General features: G+C 38.1%; 1 protein-coding gene across 49 annotated transcripts in view; it reads right to left on the bottom strand.

The window, feature by feature from the left end:
* The window catches only part of ADAM32 (ADAM metallopeptidase domain 32), a 237,553-nt gene that overhangs the window by 210,826 nt on the left and 10,644 nt on the right, over positions 1-16,083 (bottom strand). For 19 of the 49 annotated variants that reach the window (XM_070252977.1, XM_070253004.1, XM_070252966.1 and 16 more), the window contains exons 2-3: positions 2,494-2,573; positions 1,178-1,275 (exon numbers count right to left, since the gene is read on the bottom strand). The exons of 2 other annotated variants lie outside the window; for them this stretch is intronic. In XM_070252977.1, coding sequence (XP_070109078.1) covers positions 1,178-1,180 — 3 coding nt within the window. In that variant the 5' untranslated portion in view covers positions 1,181-1,275; positions 2,494-2,573. Of the gene's footprint in view, positions 1-1,177; positions 1,337-2,493; positions 2,574-16,083 lie in introns of all 49 variants that reach the window. 28 more of the 49 variants (XR_011433231.1, XM_070252967.1, XM_070252983.1 and 25 more) reach the window with 3 other exon arrangements.

Below are 16,083 nucleotides of genomic sequence, written 5' to 3'. Positions count from 1 at the left end.
ATTCCAGAAGGCGTTTATTTTGCTGACATTGAAAGGCAGATTCTAAAATGCCTTAAAAAATAGAAGGAACCAGGGCCAGACCCATGGCTAAGTGGGTAAAGTTCCACATTCTCTGCCTCAGTGTCCCAGGTTCTCAGGTTTGGATCCTGGGCACAGACCTACACCACACATCAAGCCATGCTGTGGCAGCAACACACATACAAAGTGGAGGAAGACTGGCACAGATGTTAGCTTAGGGATAATTTCCTCAAGCAAAAAAAAGAGGAAGATTGGCAACAGATGTTAGCTCAGGGTGAATCTTCCTCAGGGGAAAAAAATACAAGGAACCAACAATAGCAAAATAATTTTTAAGAACAATAAAGAATATGGAGATCTATTAAAAAGATGGAGTAATTAAGACAATGTAGTATTGGTGCAAGGAGACACAAGCCTACTAATAGAACAGAATAAAGAGTCTAGAAAAAGAAGCAGACATATAGAGCCACCCAATTTATGACCAAAGTAACAATATTATGCAGTGAGGAAAGGATGGGTTTTCATTAAATGGATCACCATGTTTGAGCACAACTCTCATTCAAAAATTGGAAGACTCTAAGCTACACAGACACAAGGTTAACCTCTAGGAAACCAGGCTTACAGAGAAAAATAGGAATTTTTTTAAATCTGCAGCAGCATAACATGGCAAAGACCCATTTCAGAGATTTAGCCCAGACAAGTTACTAAACAAATAATAGGACAATCTTCAAAAGGAAAATAATCAGAATTCAGAGTTTCTATATTAACTAAAATGTAAAATTTTCAACAAAAATTATAGGACAGGCAAAGAACCATGAAACTGTGACCCATTCTCAGAAAAAAAAAAATTAGTCAATAAAAATTGAGTGTCTCAGGTATCAGATTTATTAGACAAAGATTTCAAAGCAGGTACTATAAGTGTTTAAGGAATCAAAGGAGAATATGGCAACAATGAACCAACAAATTAAAATTCTCAATAAGGATCCAGAAATTTTTTTAAATAAAATATAGATCCTGGAGTGGAAGAATACGATAATTAAATGCAAAACTCTTTAAAGGAACTCAACAGCAGATCAAAGACGGCAAAAGAAAGAATAAGTGAACTTGAAGGGAGGGCAATAGAAATTATCTATTCTGAAAAACAGAGAAAGCATAGACTTACCATATGACACAGCAGTTTCACTCCTAAGAACCGACCCAAGAGAAAGGAAAATATATGTCCACACGTAAATGTTCAGAGCAGAATTTAATAGCCAATATCTGAAAACAATCCAAATGTCCATCAACTGGTGAATGGATAAACTAAATGTGTTATCCACATCTATTGAAAAATAAAAATTAATGAACTATTGACAAATGCTATGAAATGGATAAACCTAAGTGAAAGAAGCCCAATGCAAAGACCAACGTATCATGTTTCCATTTATATGAAATGCCCAGAAAAGGCAAAATTATGGTAACAGAAAACAGATCAGTGGTTGCCAAGGGCTGGGGACAGAAACAAAGAACTGCAAATAGGTATGAAAGTATTTGTTAAGACAACAGAAATATTCTAAACTGGATTGTGGTAATATTTACAAAATTCCATTTATGTACTAACAATCATTGAGCTTAATGAGTGAATTCTGTGGTGTCTAAATTATACCTCAATAAAACATTTAAAAATAAAGTGCTATCAAAAGATCAGCTACTTTACAAGCAAGGCTTCCTTTATTGTATTTCTTTTTTTTACCCCTTAAGACACTTAGCATATAGTTATGCATATAACAAGTCTAGAGAAATATTTGTTAAATAAATCAATGAATAAGATAAAGTATCTCCCCTTCTAACAAAAATAATAGAATAAAGGGTTTCTTCTCTCTGAGAACTGGTAGAATAAAGGGTTTCTTTTCTCTGAGAACTGGTAGAGGCATGGAGGGGGAGAATAAGGCATGAGGCTTTCATTAAAAGAGATTCTCCTCAATCATTTTGGAGAAAATTGCTCTCTTCATTTGAATTATCTAGATATCACTTAGATAAGACCCTAATTCTGCTACATTATTACCTGTATTTGAATTTTTAAAAATAGTTTTACCATGAGGATATGAGAAATGTTAGACAAAATAGAACATTCTTATTTATGTATTTGCTTTTACCATCAAAACTTTAAATTCCTTATCAGTAGTAATACTGGATTCTTATATTCATACTACAGTCATGTGTCACATAACATTTCAGTCAATGACAAATCACATATACGACAGTGTATGATTAGTACCATATAGCCCAGGTGTGCAGCAGTCTACACCAGCTAGGTTTCTGTAAGTGCATTCTATGAGGTTTGCACAAGGATGAAATCACCTAATGACGAATTTCTCAGAATGTGTCCATGATGTTAAGGGACACATGACTGTATAATGGGCTTGATATATCTCACTGCTATGTAATAAAAATAAGAAATTTCATATAATAATATTGATGGCAGAAAATATCTCTTACGTCTTCTACTTCTGAACCATTGCTTGTATTTGCTTGGATTTTCTCTGGAAATATAACTTGTATAAATGAGTTTTCAGAACCTGAAGAAAGCGAAAAATAAAAAGCAGTTAATAACTGTGTCTTAAAAATCTGTTCAGGTTCTTTCACAACACTTATGCAAATATGAGTCATCACTGTGTACTCCTATAAAAAATCTTGAAAACACTTAATTTAAAAACAGAAAAAATAGTTAAGAAAGACCAAAAAAAGGACAGGGGGAAGTATTCAACTTACACAAAATTTGCTATTTCTGAAGAAAATAGAACAAATACACCAAAAAATAATCAAAAAATATACTTCAAGAAAACTTCCCTGAGGGGCCAGCCCAATGGCACAGTGGTTAAGTTTGCACATTCTTCTTCAGCGACCCGGGGTTCACTGGTTCAGATCCTGGGTGTGGACCTACACACTGGTTGTCAGGCCATGCTGTGGCAGGCATTACATGTAAAATAGAGGAAGCTGGGCACAGATGTTAGCTCAGGACAAGTCTTCCTCAGAAAAAAGAGGAGGATTGGCAGCAGATGTTAGCTCAGAGTTAATCTTCTTCAAAAAAAAGAAAAAGAAAACCTTCCTGAAATAAAAGATTTGAAACAATAGACTAGAAAGTACACTGCATTTCAGCAATACCTGTTAATAATTAAAACTGAGACATATTCTACTAAAGTTACTGGATGTCTAAGATAAAGAAAGAATCCTATGGGTACATGAGCAAAAAGAAAAAACCATATTGGTCATTACAGGAGAAAATAAGGCTGGCTTGAGAATTTTTTACAACAGTATTCAATGTTAAAAGACTGAAGAACAGTGTCTTAAAAAAAAATCTTCCAGAAAAGACAGTGTGGCCCCAGGAATTTTATACCCAGCAAAATTGTTATTCAAATATAGAAGCAAAAGATAGACATTTATAAGCAAAAACTCAAGGAAAATAGTTTGCATGCGCCTGTCACAAAGGGCAGACAAACTTTTCCCAATAAATACATCAACAGAGTTGAGGCAAAAGGCCTCACAGTGAGCATTAAATAAACTTAAATATAGAATAAAGGCTAAAACAACTGTGGGAATCATAGTCCTTTAATAGGATGTAATGTCATAAACTATGACTATATAGACACACTAATATGCACAATAACGTGTAGCAGAAGAGGAATACCATATGTGAATACTGATTTTCTTAAATTTATAGCAGTGTGGTAAAAAAAACTGTGACTTAAAGCTGATTAAATATTCCAAACTAAGAAAGCTCACACACAAGGCACCCAGAAAATAAATCAAAAAGTTACAGATTTTTACAGTGAAATACTTTTTGTCAAAACAAAAGCATAAAATCATAAAAGTATGACATAAATAAGAAGCACTAAGATTAAAAGTCTCAGTCATATCAATAAATGTATGTAGGATGAACTCAACGAGAAGAAAAATTCTCAAACTGGATCCACAAAATCAAAACCAATTACTCAGACCTTCTGTGGAACGTTAAACACTGGCTCTGAACTAATACTGGTTTTTGAGGACCTAAAATACCACTGTAGTTCACTTCAGGAAAAGATGTATGCTTTCAAGGAGAAGTCAGTGATGAATGGAATTTAGGTTCCATTGAACCCAAATGGGTCTACAAGTTCATCCTATCATAATTTGCCCAATTATGGAATAGTGTGTGGAAACAGATATAATTAGTAACTTGTGGAATCCCCATCTTGTCTCCTTAACCCATCAGACAAGGATTATTATGGTAGAGAGGGCCAAATGGAAGCCTCTGAATATCACCTGCACCATCATCAAAACATTAAGTCAAAAGTCCTTCTGAATCCAGAAAGTAGTCCCACCATGAAAAGAATTGAAATATCCAAGGGCAGGGATTCCTATTATATTTCCATTTTACTTATTTGATCTGTGCAAATGACAGATAAGCAACAGAGAATGACAATAAGTTGTCTTAAGTTTAATCAGGTGATGACTGCAATAACAAATATTTTTCCAAATATGGCCTCTTTGCTGAAGCAAATCAACACAGGCATTCGCACCTGTATGTAACCATTGATACAAAAAGGTGCTGCTTTCTTTCTATCAATAAGCAGAGAATTCCAGGAGCAAGTGTGCATTTTCGCCTCACAGTGATGACAGAATACCTTTACATCCATATTGCCTCAGGTCTTTATCATCTCTGGTTCTGCTTCTACCTGGATCCTAAACGTCTCAATATCTGTGGTAGGTAGAATAATCCCTCCAAAAATGTCTATAGGCTATACAGTATGTAGCCTCTGGACCATTCCAGATTAGGGTGGATTTAGGAATCCAGTGACAGGTGTCCTACAAGAAGAGAAGGGGAGAAGACACACAGAGGAGAGGGCAATACAAAGATAGAGGCAGAGGTTGGAGTAATATGTGTACAAACCAAGGAATGCCAAGGATTGCTGGCGGCCACCAGAAGCTAGGAAAGAGGATGGAATGCATTCTCCCTCAGAGCCCCAGAAGGAATCACCACTGCCAATCCCTTGATTTTGGATTTCAGGCTTCCAGAACTGTAAGGGAATAAATTTCTGTTGTTTTAAGCCACCCAGTGTGTGGCACTTTATTATGACAGTCACAGGAAACTAATATAGTATATAACTATATCTCTTTTACGAAAGTTTCTAGCTCATCACTAGACTCTGATAGAGGTTAAAATTCAGACCGTGTGATACTATATGGTCTTGCAACCTGAGCCACTCTTCACAGACTGACATCATCAGACATTCCCAGGAGTACTCATCAAATGTTAAGTGTTATATATAAGATTGTGTTTCAACGGATCTTGAAAACTTAAAGTTGCATAAGCAAGTAATTCATATTCTGGTGGGCCTACTCCTATCACAATTCCATCACTTCTTAAAACCTACATTTATAGTTTCCTATGAGCAGCTAACTGAAGGAGGAAAAGTAGGTGCACGAGATGCCAATAATACTCAAAGTCAGTCAACTGGTATAACCTTACAAACCCATTTATACTTGGCCCCAAAAGAGAGTAGAGAAAGGAAATGCTCCCAGCAAGTGGAATTTCAGGTGATACACTTATCTGTCTAGTTCTCCTGTATAAGGAATGATTATATTAAATGAGGGAGAAAAAAGTTATTTTTTGTGTTGTTTCTTGAAAGTTTAAGAATGGTAAGAAAGATGAATATGAATGTTAAGTAGCACACCTAGAGGTGGACTGTGGGATACTGTTGATGGGCTCAATCATTCTACCTATTTCTACCTTGTCTCCCTCTGCTATCAGAGGGTGGGAACCAAATAACTCATATACTAGACACCGTTGCAAGTAGGGTGGAGTATATGACTAGATCACACACCCAGATAAGACTTAGATGCAGAAGCGAGCATTGTCAGGTTGCAGTCACCTGTGAAGATTTGGTGCTGCTGACATATGTGGTGATAGAATCATCTCGTCCTTTTGGATCGCTGGGTCAGAGATTAAAAAGTCTACAGGAATTTTTTGAAACAACACAAGATGATTCTAAAGTTCATATACAGAAAAAATAAACAATTAGAACTAGGCCAAAAATTTCTGACAAAGAAAATTAAAGAATAGGGACACAGCTAGGAATAGAAGGAAATTTCCTTAACTAGGAAAAGAGTATTAAAAAGCAAATATAAAAAATTATTTTAATGATGAAACACTAAGTAGAATTTCAAATGAAGCTGGGTAAAGAAGTCTATTATCACTGCCATTTTAAAAAATGTTTTGAATGCCCTGGTTAATAAGATAAGATGATAACAAGAAAGACGTGGTATAAATACTAGAAAGGAAAAGACAGTACATCATAATTTGCAAATGATATAACTATTTAAAGTTCTTAGAGAATCAACAGAAAAAGTCTAAACTACTATAATTAAATAACTGAATTAGGAGTCATCAAAAAAATTATGGAATAGAATTATGAAAAGGTAGCATTTCAAATCACTGGGGGAAAATATTCAATGGATGGTGAACATCCATTTAAAAAATAATTAATTTGGATTCCTACGTGTGTGTGTGTTGCATATGTATTCAAATGTGTACAATTCAATTCAAATATGTATTTTGAATATCTATATTCAAAACCCAAAAGTCAAAAGATAAACATATTTTAATAAATAGAAATATTTTTAAAATCCTTAAAGACATAGCAAAGATTGGAAGAAAATACATACTATGAAAGACAAAGGATTAACATCCATAATATGATTTCTGATTAAAGACAGCTGACTCACCACATGTTTCTCTCTTCTCTCAACCAAAACCCTTCTAAAAGTATAAAAACAAAAGGAGCTATCAGCAAATAAGAGGTTTCAACAATTTTCCAGAAGGCAAACTAAACATCAAAGTGGTATAATTCTTGAGAGATCCTAGAAAAACTCCAAAGAATTTCAGAAATCAGATGTGATAAGTACACTAGAAGGTAAGAGTAAGACATAAGCCAAAAAAGCTTAACTGAAAGTCTCTATACAAGACTCAGTTTTCATAGGCCACAAATTCAAGTGTGCCAAAAATACAACTTCCTTTTTCTTTACCTTGTATGACTAAGCCTATAAGTAGACTCTTACAAAAATGGCTACAAGAATCTCCCTCCCCGTATTCTCTCCCATTGGTAGACCTCTCATTAACTCTAGACTTAGCCATGTGACTTACTTTGGCCAATTAGACAATAACAAATGTAACACAGGCAGACTTGAAAAGTGCTTGTGCACTGTGGCTTGTCCTCTCACTGCCTTAGAATCCTGAAATCACATGTAAGTGAGCCTGAGCTAGCCTACAGGAGGCTAAGTGACCACTTGAAAGGGAACCAAAGCACCCTAGCTGAACAGATTCCAACTGACAGACCAGTGTCTGAGCCCATCCTAGATCACCCAGCTGCCAACCAACCCAGGAGCTGACGACAGATGCAGGAAACAGCACAGCCGAGCCAGAGGTGAGTTAAGCCAGTCTAAACCTGAGAACAGCACAACCAACCTACAGAATCATGTGATGGAATAGAGAATGCTGGAGGTGAAGGTCAGTTTTAAATAAGGCAGTCAGTGAAGGCTCACTGAAAAGGTGACATTTGGGCAAAGACTTGAAGGAGGTGAAGAAGGGGGCAAATGAACATCTATGGCAGAACACTCCAGGGAGAAAAAACATCAAGTATAAAGGCTCTTTTGGAGGAGTTGTCTGGCGTGTTTGAGGAGTGGTAAGGAAGCTACTAGAATAGCTGGAGCAAGGAGGAAAAGAATAAGAGATGAGGTCAGGGAAGATTCAAGCTGTGAGATCCTATAGGGCATTATAGGTCATAGTTAGGGCTTTAATTTTTATTCTTGGTGAGATGAGAAAACATTGGAAGATTTAAAGCAGAGGAGGGCTATGATCCGACTTACATTTTAACAAGAAAACTTTATGTTGAGAATAGACTGAAGGATGATGCATCAGTTATCTATTACTGCACAACAAATTATCCCCAAATTTGGCAGCTTAAAATGATGAACATTTATTAATCCCCAGCGTCCTTAGGTCAGGAATCTGGGCACAGCTTAATTGAATGCCTCTGGCTCAGTGTCTCTCACAAAGCTGCAATCAAGGTATTGGCCAGGGCTGCAACCATTTCAAGGCTTGACTAGGGTAGGATCCACTTCAAAGCTCATGCACTTAGCTGTTGGCAGGCCTTGGGTTCTCCTAGGCTGTTAATGAAAAGCCTCAGTGGCAAGGGCCACACAGATCTCTCCATAAGGCTACTCACAGCATGGCAGCTTGCTTCCCCCTGAGCAAGGGCTCTGAAATAGAAAAATTGAAAGAGGGCACCCAAGACAAAAGCCACAGTCTTTCCGTAACCTAATCTCAGAACAGACATCCCATCATCTTTACCACATTTTATTCACTAGAAGCAATCGTAAAACATAGCTTGCATTTAAGAGGAGGATTTACACACCAGTGTGATCACCAGGATGTGAGGAACATTGGTAACCATCTTACAGGCTGCCTACCAGAGGGCAAGAGAAGAGAGTGAAAAATTTGGAGTTATCGATATCAAGATGGTACTAAAAGTTGCAGACTAAATGAAATCAACAAGAGAAGGGGGAGGGAAGGAGCCAGCTACAATGAGTGGATCTTATTTGGATGCTGATTCAAACAACGTGTAGACATTATTTGGTTGATGGTTACAAACTGTAAGGAAAAATATTACACTCATGAAACAATTGAAAATGTGAACACAGACTGGATATTGGATGATATAAGAAATCGTTAATTTTTAAGCTGTGATCTTGATACGGCAGTTATATTTCAAAAGTATCTTTTTTGGCATTTAGCAATACATACTGAAATATTTAGAGATGAAATGAAATAATGTCTACAATTTGCTCCAAATAATATGAGAACAGAGGAAGTGGTGGGGAATATAAAAATGAAACAGAATTAGCCAAGAGTTTATAATTGTTGAAGCTGGGTTGCTTATACTCTTCTGCCTACTTCTGCATTTATTTGAAATTTCTATAATTAAAAAGTTTTTTTATATAACAATCACGAAAGAGGCCAAAGAGCAATGGAGTAATATTCTCAAAGTGCTACCAGAAAAACAACTGTCAGTCTCAAATTCTACATCAAGCTAAACTGTCATTCAAGAGTGTGGGAGATATAAATATATTTTCAAGTGAACAGACAGATAATCTACCACTGAGACTCTTGACGAAAAAGCTACTGAGGAGGAAGGAGCAGGGCGCTAGAACAAAGGTAAGCAAAGAAAGTTGTAACCTTGTGGATAAATCTAAGTGAGCACTAAGTAAACAAATAGTAATAAAGAGGATGACTAATTTGGGAAACAATAAATAAAAGGGGCACTAAATTCTAAATAACAATATGTAAGGAGATGAAGGTGGTGCCTCACAACTTTCTAAGGTCATTGTAATTTTTGGAAGAAAATATATAGCTTAATTTTAGACTTTGTAAGTCAATTACACGTTACACTAAAATTATAAATACAAAACACATAAGACAGGAAATGAGATTTTTTAATGCTATCAAATAAAAAGAATACTAAATAGAGAGCATACAATATCTTAACAGATAAATATAAGTATACCCTCCTTGAGAGTTGCATGGCTTTTTCAGTTTACTTCCTGTATTTGGAAGTTTCTGGGCTTAAGGGTTGTTTTAATTCTCAAATAGTCAAAATCTTGTTTAATCTGAGTTTGAAGTTCCTTTGGCAACACACGACCCTCAAAAACTCAGAGGTTTCTCATCTAGTTGCTTTTAGTAACTTTGATGTGCAAGTAACATACATACAAATTTTTTTCAAGTCACAATTTTCAAATCTGCTTTATTTTTTGGCCTTTTATATTCTGGATACTAGAACCTTTTCAGACAAATGATTTTCAAATATTTGCTTTCATTCTGTCATTTCTTTGCCTAAATCCTATTTCTCCCTCCCTCCTCTCTCATTTCTCTCTGTCTCTCTCTCTCAACTTAATGATGACAAACTTAAGTCTATCTAGAAAAATATAACTTAAGTCCACACCCTTAATTACAGCTCTGCCCTGAGCAATTTTCTCTAATTGAGAATTTTTACTGAGGTTTTGGTGCTCAAACTTTTTTTTTTTGAGGAAGATCAGCCCTGAGCTAACTACTGCCAGTCCTCCTCTTTTTTTTGCTGACGAAGCTAGCCCTGAGCTAACATCCATGCCCATCTTCCTCTACTTTATATGTGGGGTGCCTACCACAGCATGGCTTGCCAAGCGGTGCCATGTCCACACCTGGGATCCAAACCGACAAACACCGGGCCACGGAGAAGCAGAATGTGCGGACTTAACCGCTGCACCACCTGGCTGGCCCCAGTGCTCAAACTTTACAAATTCCATTTCTTACTATTTGGAATTCGGAATCAGTCACCTTTTAAAAGCTTGCAAGGCCCCAAGTTTCTGGACTTATTCCCTACCATTTCTATTTGCAAACTAGCCAACTGTTTCCTGAGATGCTCTCTTTCTGTTAACACTTGGCCAAACTTGGGCAATGAAACCCACTCCACTGCTAACATTCTGTTATCTAACTACTGTAGAATGTAGGCTGTCAGAGCTTGCTCTGATTTTACCAAATGTTTTTTGACTTCCTAAAACAGATCTCCATTTTTTCCAGCTGGTTTCAATTTCTTGTGACCTGCTATGCATCACCCACCACTCACTGCCCAGCAGCTAGGTCAAAGGCACATATTTTAAGTTTGTTATGGCAGCACACCACTTCAAAGTTCCAATTTCTATATTAGTCAATTTAGGCTGACAAGGCTATAAAATGGTAAGACATAAGCCTTGAAATTTCGGTGGCTTAACACAATAAGACCTTATTTGTTTTTCATGCAAAGTCTGATGAGAGTCACCAGAAGCTCTCACTGAAGTAGTGACTCAGAGATCCAGGCTCCCTCCAAGTGGTGACACTATAAATTCAGCTCATGGCTTCTAAGGTTACTGTGGCAGCAGAAAAGAAAAATGGAAGAAGGATACCAGTTCTTAATTGACTTGATCCAAAAATGACACACATCTTTTCTTCTCAACCCCACGAGCAAGAGCTAGCTCAAATGACCAAGTCTAAATGGGAAAAGGCCAAGAAATCTATGCAGGAACATGGACACTGTGAGCACTAGGGGCTCTGACACATAAAAGGATGGGAAAAAATGTTTACAGCACATGTTAACCAAGGAAAACTGACCCAGCTACATTAACATTAGCACAAGTGGATTTTAAGGGAAGAATAAAGTATTATTAGGAATAAATAGGGGCAGGATATAGTTTAAAAACAAAAGAGGGCCAGCCCAGTAGCGTAGTGGTTAAGTTTGCACGCTCCACATTGGGCAGCTCAGGGTTCGCAGGTTCGGATCCTGGGCGTGGACCTACACACCACTCATCAAGCCATGGTGTCACTGCATCCCATATGCAAAATAAAGGAAAACTGGCACAGATATTAGCTCAGTGACAATCTTCCTCAAGCAAAAAAAAGAGGAAGATTGGTAACAGATGTCATCTCAAGGCCAATCTTACTTACCAAAAAAACCCCAACAAAACTAGAATAAATGCAAAAAAGTTAAGTTGGAACCCTACCACACAAACATATACAAAAATTAACTCAAAATGGATTAACATTAATATAAGAGTTAAAACAATACAATTCTTAGAAGACAGGAGTAGGGGCCGGCCCCACTCCTGTGGTTAAGTCCGTGTGCTCCACTTCGGCAGCTCAGGGTCTCACCGGTTTGGATCCTGGCTGCAGGCCTAGCACCGCTCATCAAGCCATGCTGAGGCTGCATCCCACATAGCATAACTAGAAGGACCCACAACTAGGATATACAACTGTGTACTGGGGGACTTTGGGGAGAAGAAGAAAAAAAAGAGATGGCAACAGATGTTAGCTCAGGGCCCATCTTTAAAAAGAAAAAAGAAGACAGGAGTAAATCTTCTTCATGACTTTGGATTTGGCGGCGGATACTTAAATATGCCGCGAAAAACATGAGCAACAAAAAACAGATATATTAGACTTCATCAAAGTTTAAAAGTTTTGTGAGTCAAAGGAAAGGGAAGACAACATACAGAATGAGAGAAAATATTTGCAAATCATTTTTCTGGAAAAAATCTAGTATCCAGAATATAAAAGGAATTCTTATAACTCAACAACAAAAAGAACTAAATTTTAAAAATGGGCAAAGTACCTGAATACTTATTTCTCCAAATAAGATATACAAATGGCTGATAAGCACATGAAAAGATACTCAACATCACTAATCATTAGAGGTAATGCAAATCAAAGCCACAATGAGACACCATGTCATACCCATTAGGAAGTATAGTCATAAAAAATAAAGTAAAATAAAAATAACACACATTAGCAAGTATGTGGAGAAATTGGAACCCTTGTGCACTGTTGGTGGAAATGTAAAACTGTACAGCCACTATGGAAAAGAGTGTGACAATTCCTCAAATAATTATAAATGCAATTACTGTATGATCCAGCAACTCCCCTTGTAGGTATACAGCCAAAATAATTGAAAGCAGGGACTCAAACAAGCACATGTAGATTCATGTTCATGACAGTATTATTCATAATAGCCAAAAGGTAGAAGCAACCCAAATATCCATCAACAGATGAATGGATAAACAAAATGAAATATACATTTTTCTATATGTATTTCACACAATGGAATATTACTCAGCCTTTAGAAGGGAAGAAGTCTGACACAGGCTACAACATGGATGAACATTGAGGGCAACATGCAAAGTAAAATGAGCTACTCACAAAACTTTTTAAAACCATATTAATTCCATTTATATGAGGCACCTAGAGTAGTCAAATCCACAGATACAGAAAGTACAACGGTGGTTTCCAGTAGCTGGTTGGAGGGGATAATGAGGGATTAATGTTTAATGAGTACAGAGTTTCAGATTGGGAAGATGAAAAAAAGTTCTGGAGACGGATGGTGGTAATGGTTGCACAACAAAGTGAATGTACTTAATGACACTGAACTGTACACTGAAAAACAGTTAAAGTGCATACCAAACAGAAATCACAGAGCTGACAAATACAATAATTGAACTAAAACATTCAATAGAGGGATTCAAAGGAGACTAGATCAAGCGGAAGAAAGGATCAGTGATCTTGAAGACAGCGCAATAGAATTCATCCTATCAGAGAAGAAAAATGAAAGAAGAATGATGAGAGTGAAGATAGCTTTAGGGACTTGAGAGAGACCATCAAGCAGACCAATATACACATTATAAGGGTCCCTGAAGGAGAGGGGGGCAGAAACCTTATTTGAAGAAATAATGGCTAAAAACTACTCTCACCTGGGAAATAGACATCCAGATCCAGGAAGCCCAAAGAAGACCAAAAAATATGAATTCAAAGAGACCCACAGGAAGGGACATTATAATTAAATTAATTGCCAAATAATTAGATTGCCAAAAGTTAAAGACAAAGAAACACTGTTAAAAAGCAGCAAAAGAAAAGTAAATCATTACATACACGGAATCCCATAAGACTATCCGTGGATTTTTCAGCAGAAACCTTGCAGGCCAGAATAGAGTGGGATGATATATTTATTCTAAGTGCTGAAAGCAAAAAATTGCCAACCAAGAAGACTATAACCAGCAAAGCTGTCCTTCAGAATTGAAGGAGATATAAAGAGTTTCCCAAAAAAACAAAAGCTGAAGGAGTTCATCACCACTAGACTGAACTTACAAGAAATATTAAAGAGAGTTCTTCATGCTGAAAAAAGAGACATGAAACAGTAACAGGAAAAATTATGAAAGTATAAAACTCACTGGTAAAGCTGGAAAAAAAAGAATCTAAAAAATAAAGGGAATACTGAATATAAATGTTTTCCTCAATTAGATTCTATTTAAAAAGAGGAAATATTGGCCAAAAAAAAGGTTAAAATAGGAAATTTTATGTTATGAATGTTTTACCACATTTTTAAATTTGCTGTATAATAGGCACACAGCTTCAGTTTTGCAAGATGAAAAGGCTTCTTGGTGGCAGTGCATATAGAGGAGAGTCAGCCTGGGGAACTCAGTAAAAGAAATGTTGCTGATATCATACTCTGGCAGCCTCAACGCCAAGCAGAGCCCAGGCGGTGCAGCTGGAGCTGCAGGAATCTGAGATTCCCATAAGGAGCTTCTTTCCTGTGTACAAGGTTGGTGTAAGGGGGTTGCATAGGCAGACTCTGAACTCACCTCCCCCCATGGATGCAACAAATTTACAACTACTATTGGAACAATTACCCTGAGAGAGAACTGAAAACCAGATAAAAATAACCCCATAAAAAGGGACTCTCCTGAGTTGCAAGAGGCAGAAATTCCTTTCTGGAGAGAAAAAAAGCCATAGTTGCAAGCCACGGTGCTTCATGGCCAGCTGGGAGCAATCCTAAGATACACAGCCTTCCCTGGAGGAGCGGGAGACCTGAGCAGGGGAGTGTTACTGCTATAAGCATCTTCTGGACTCAGCACAACCTAGACAAGTGTCATAATATCTGGCTTTGCTGGCTACTAACAACAATGGAGAATGCCCCCAGAAAAGCTATCAGACACAAGGGGAAAAATGTTGGCTCTTAAACGGCCCATGCACAAATTCACCTGTTTGCAAAGCAACCAAAATCACAGTCCTTCGGTGAAAAGAGACTCACCTGCTAGGCTATGGGTGCATCCCAGTGAGGGGTGAGACCTCTCCAGGGATTGAGACATTGGCAGAAGACATTATTTTGACCTAGGACAGGATGCTGAAACAGAAGCTGGAAGACACCATTGGAGTTTTTCCCCTGGCCTGCTAGCACAGGGGCCTGCCACACCCACTAGAGCGCCAATTTCATCCACCGTAGACTGGGCAGGCAGCCTGCTCTAGGGACTGGTCCCACCCAACAGCAAGCCCTCGGGCAACTTGTGGGCCTGCGGGGGGGGGGGGTGTGGGGGGGGGAGAGGAGGGCGACTGGATCTTCTGCAGCCAGGCAAATGGATCCGCGTCTGAGGGGCAGGGCTGTGTGAGGAATGGGTGGAGCGTGTGGGGCATTGGTGGAGTGTGTGGGGCCTCTGCAGCTGGGGGGCTGGGTCTGCTTCAGGAGGTCAGGGTATGCACACAGGGTAGAACTGTGTTGATGGTGTCTGTGGCGCTGTGGGTAGTGGACCTTCTTAGCTGCAGAAGACTTGTGCTTCACAAACAGCCAGATAGGGAATCAGTCCCACTTTCCAAAGCCTGAAAAAACTGGATTCTCCCATACCTGAGGCCAGCCCCACTCAGCTGCAATCCTGAAAGAACTGACAAGCGCCTACAGCAGTTGTAAGCATAGCAACCAGGCATGCTGGGGGCCTATTCACTTAACAGAAAAGCTACAAAACAAATGTGCTATTAGGCCTTGCAGCCAACTCTGCTGAGGCTTCCCCCCACGGTAAAGTGTCTAAAGGGTCTATAGCAGCCACACAGAGCTGAGCATTACAACAAGCTGGCCAAGGGGACAACCCAGCCTCCCTGACTCCCTCAGCAAGAGCAACCCTGTCACAACAGAAGAACACACATAGCCCAGACAGGGGACACAACTGGAAGATTTAGGAATGGTGACAAGTGGGAAGCAAACTCCTGGGCCTCATAAGGCATCTCTTACATAAGGCTACCTCTCCAAGATTGGGAGATTTAGCTGACCTACGTAATGCATAGATATAAGCAGAGAGAAAGGCACAGATGGAGGAGACAAAGGAATATGTTGCAAGTAAGAGAACAGGAGAAAATCCCAGAAAACGAACTAAATGAAACAGAGGAAAACAAGCTACCTGACAAAGAGTACACACTAAGAGTCATAAGGATGATCACTGATCTTGGGAGAAAAATGGATGGATACAGTGAGAACTTGAACAAAGAATTGGAAAATATAAAAGAGAACCAATCAGAAATGAAAAATAAATGCTAGAAATGAAAAATTCACTAAAGAGACTCAATAGCAGAGATGATACAGAAAAAAGAGGTGACCTGTCAGCAAGCTGGAAAAATGACTAGAGGAAATCACCCAAGCTGAACAGATAAAAGAAAAAAGAATTAAAAAGAAT

This window comes from Equus caballus, chromosome 27, assembly GCF_041296265.1.
Source record: "Equus caballus isolate H_3958 breed thoroughbred chromosome 27, TB-T2T, whole genome shotgun sequence".
Taxonomy (NCBI): Eukaryota; Metazoa; Chordata; class Mammalia; order Perissodactyla; family Equidae; genus Equus; species Equus caballus.
Note: the sequence above shows the minus strand (reverse complement) of the source record. Positions and strands in the feature narration are given on the sequence as shown.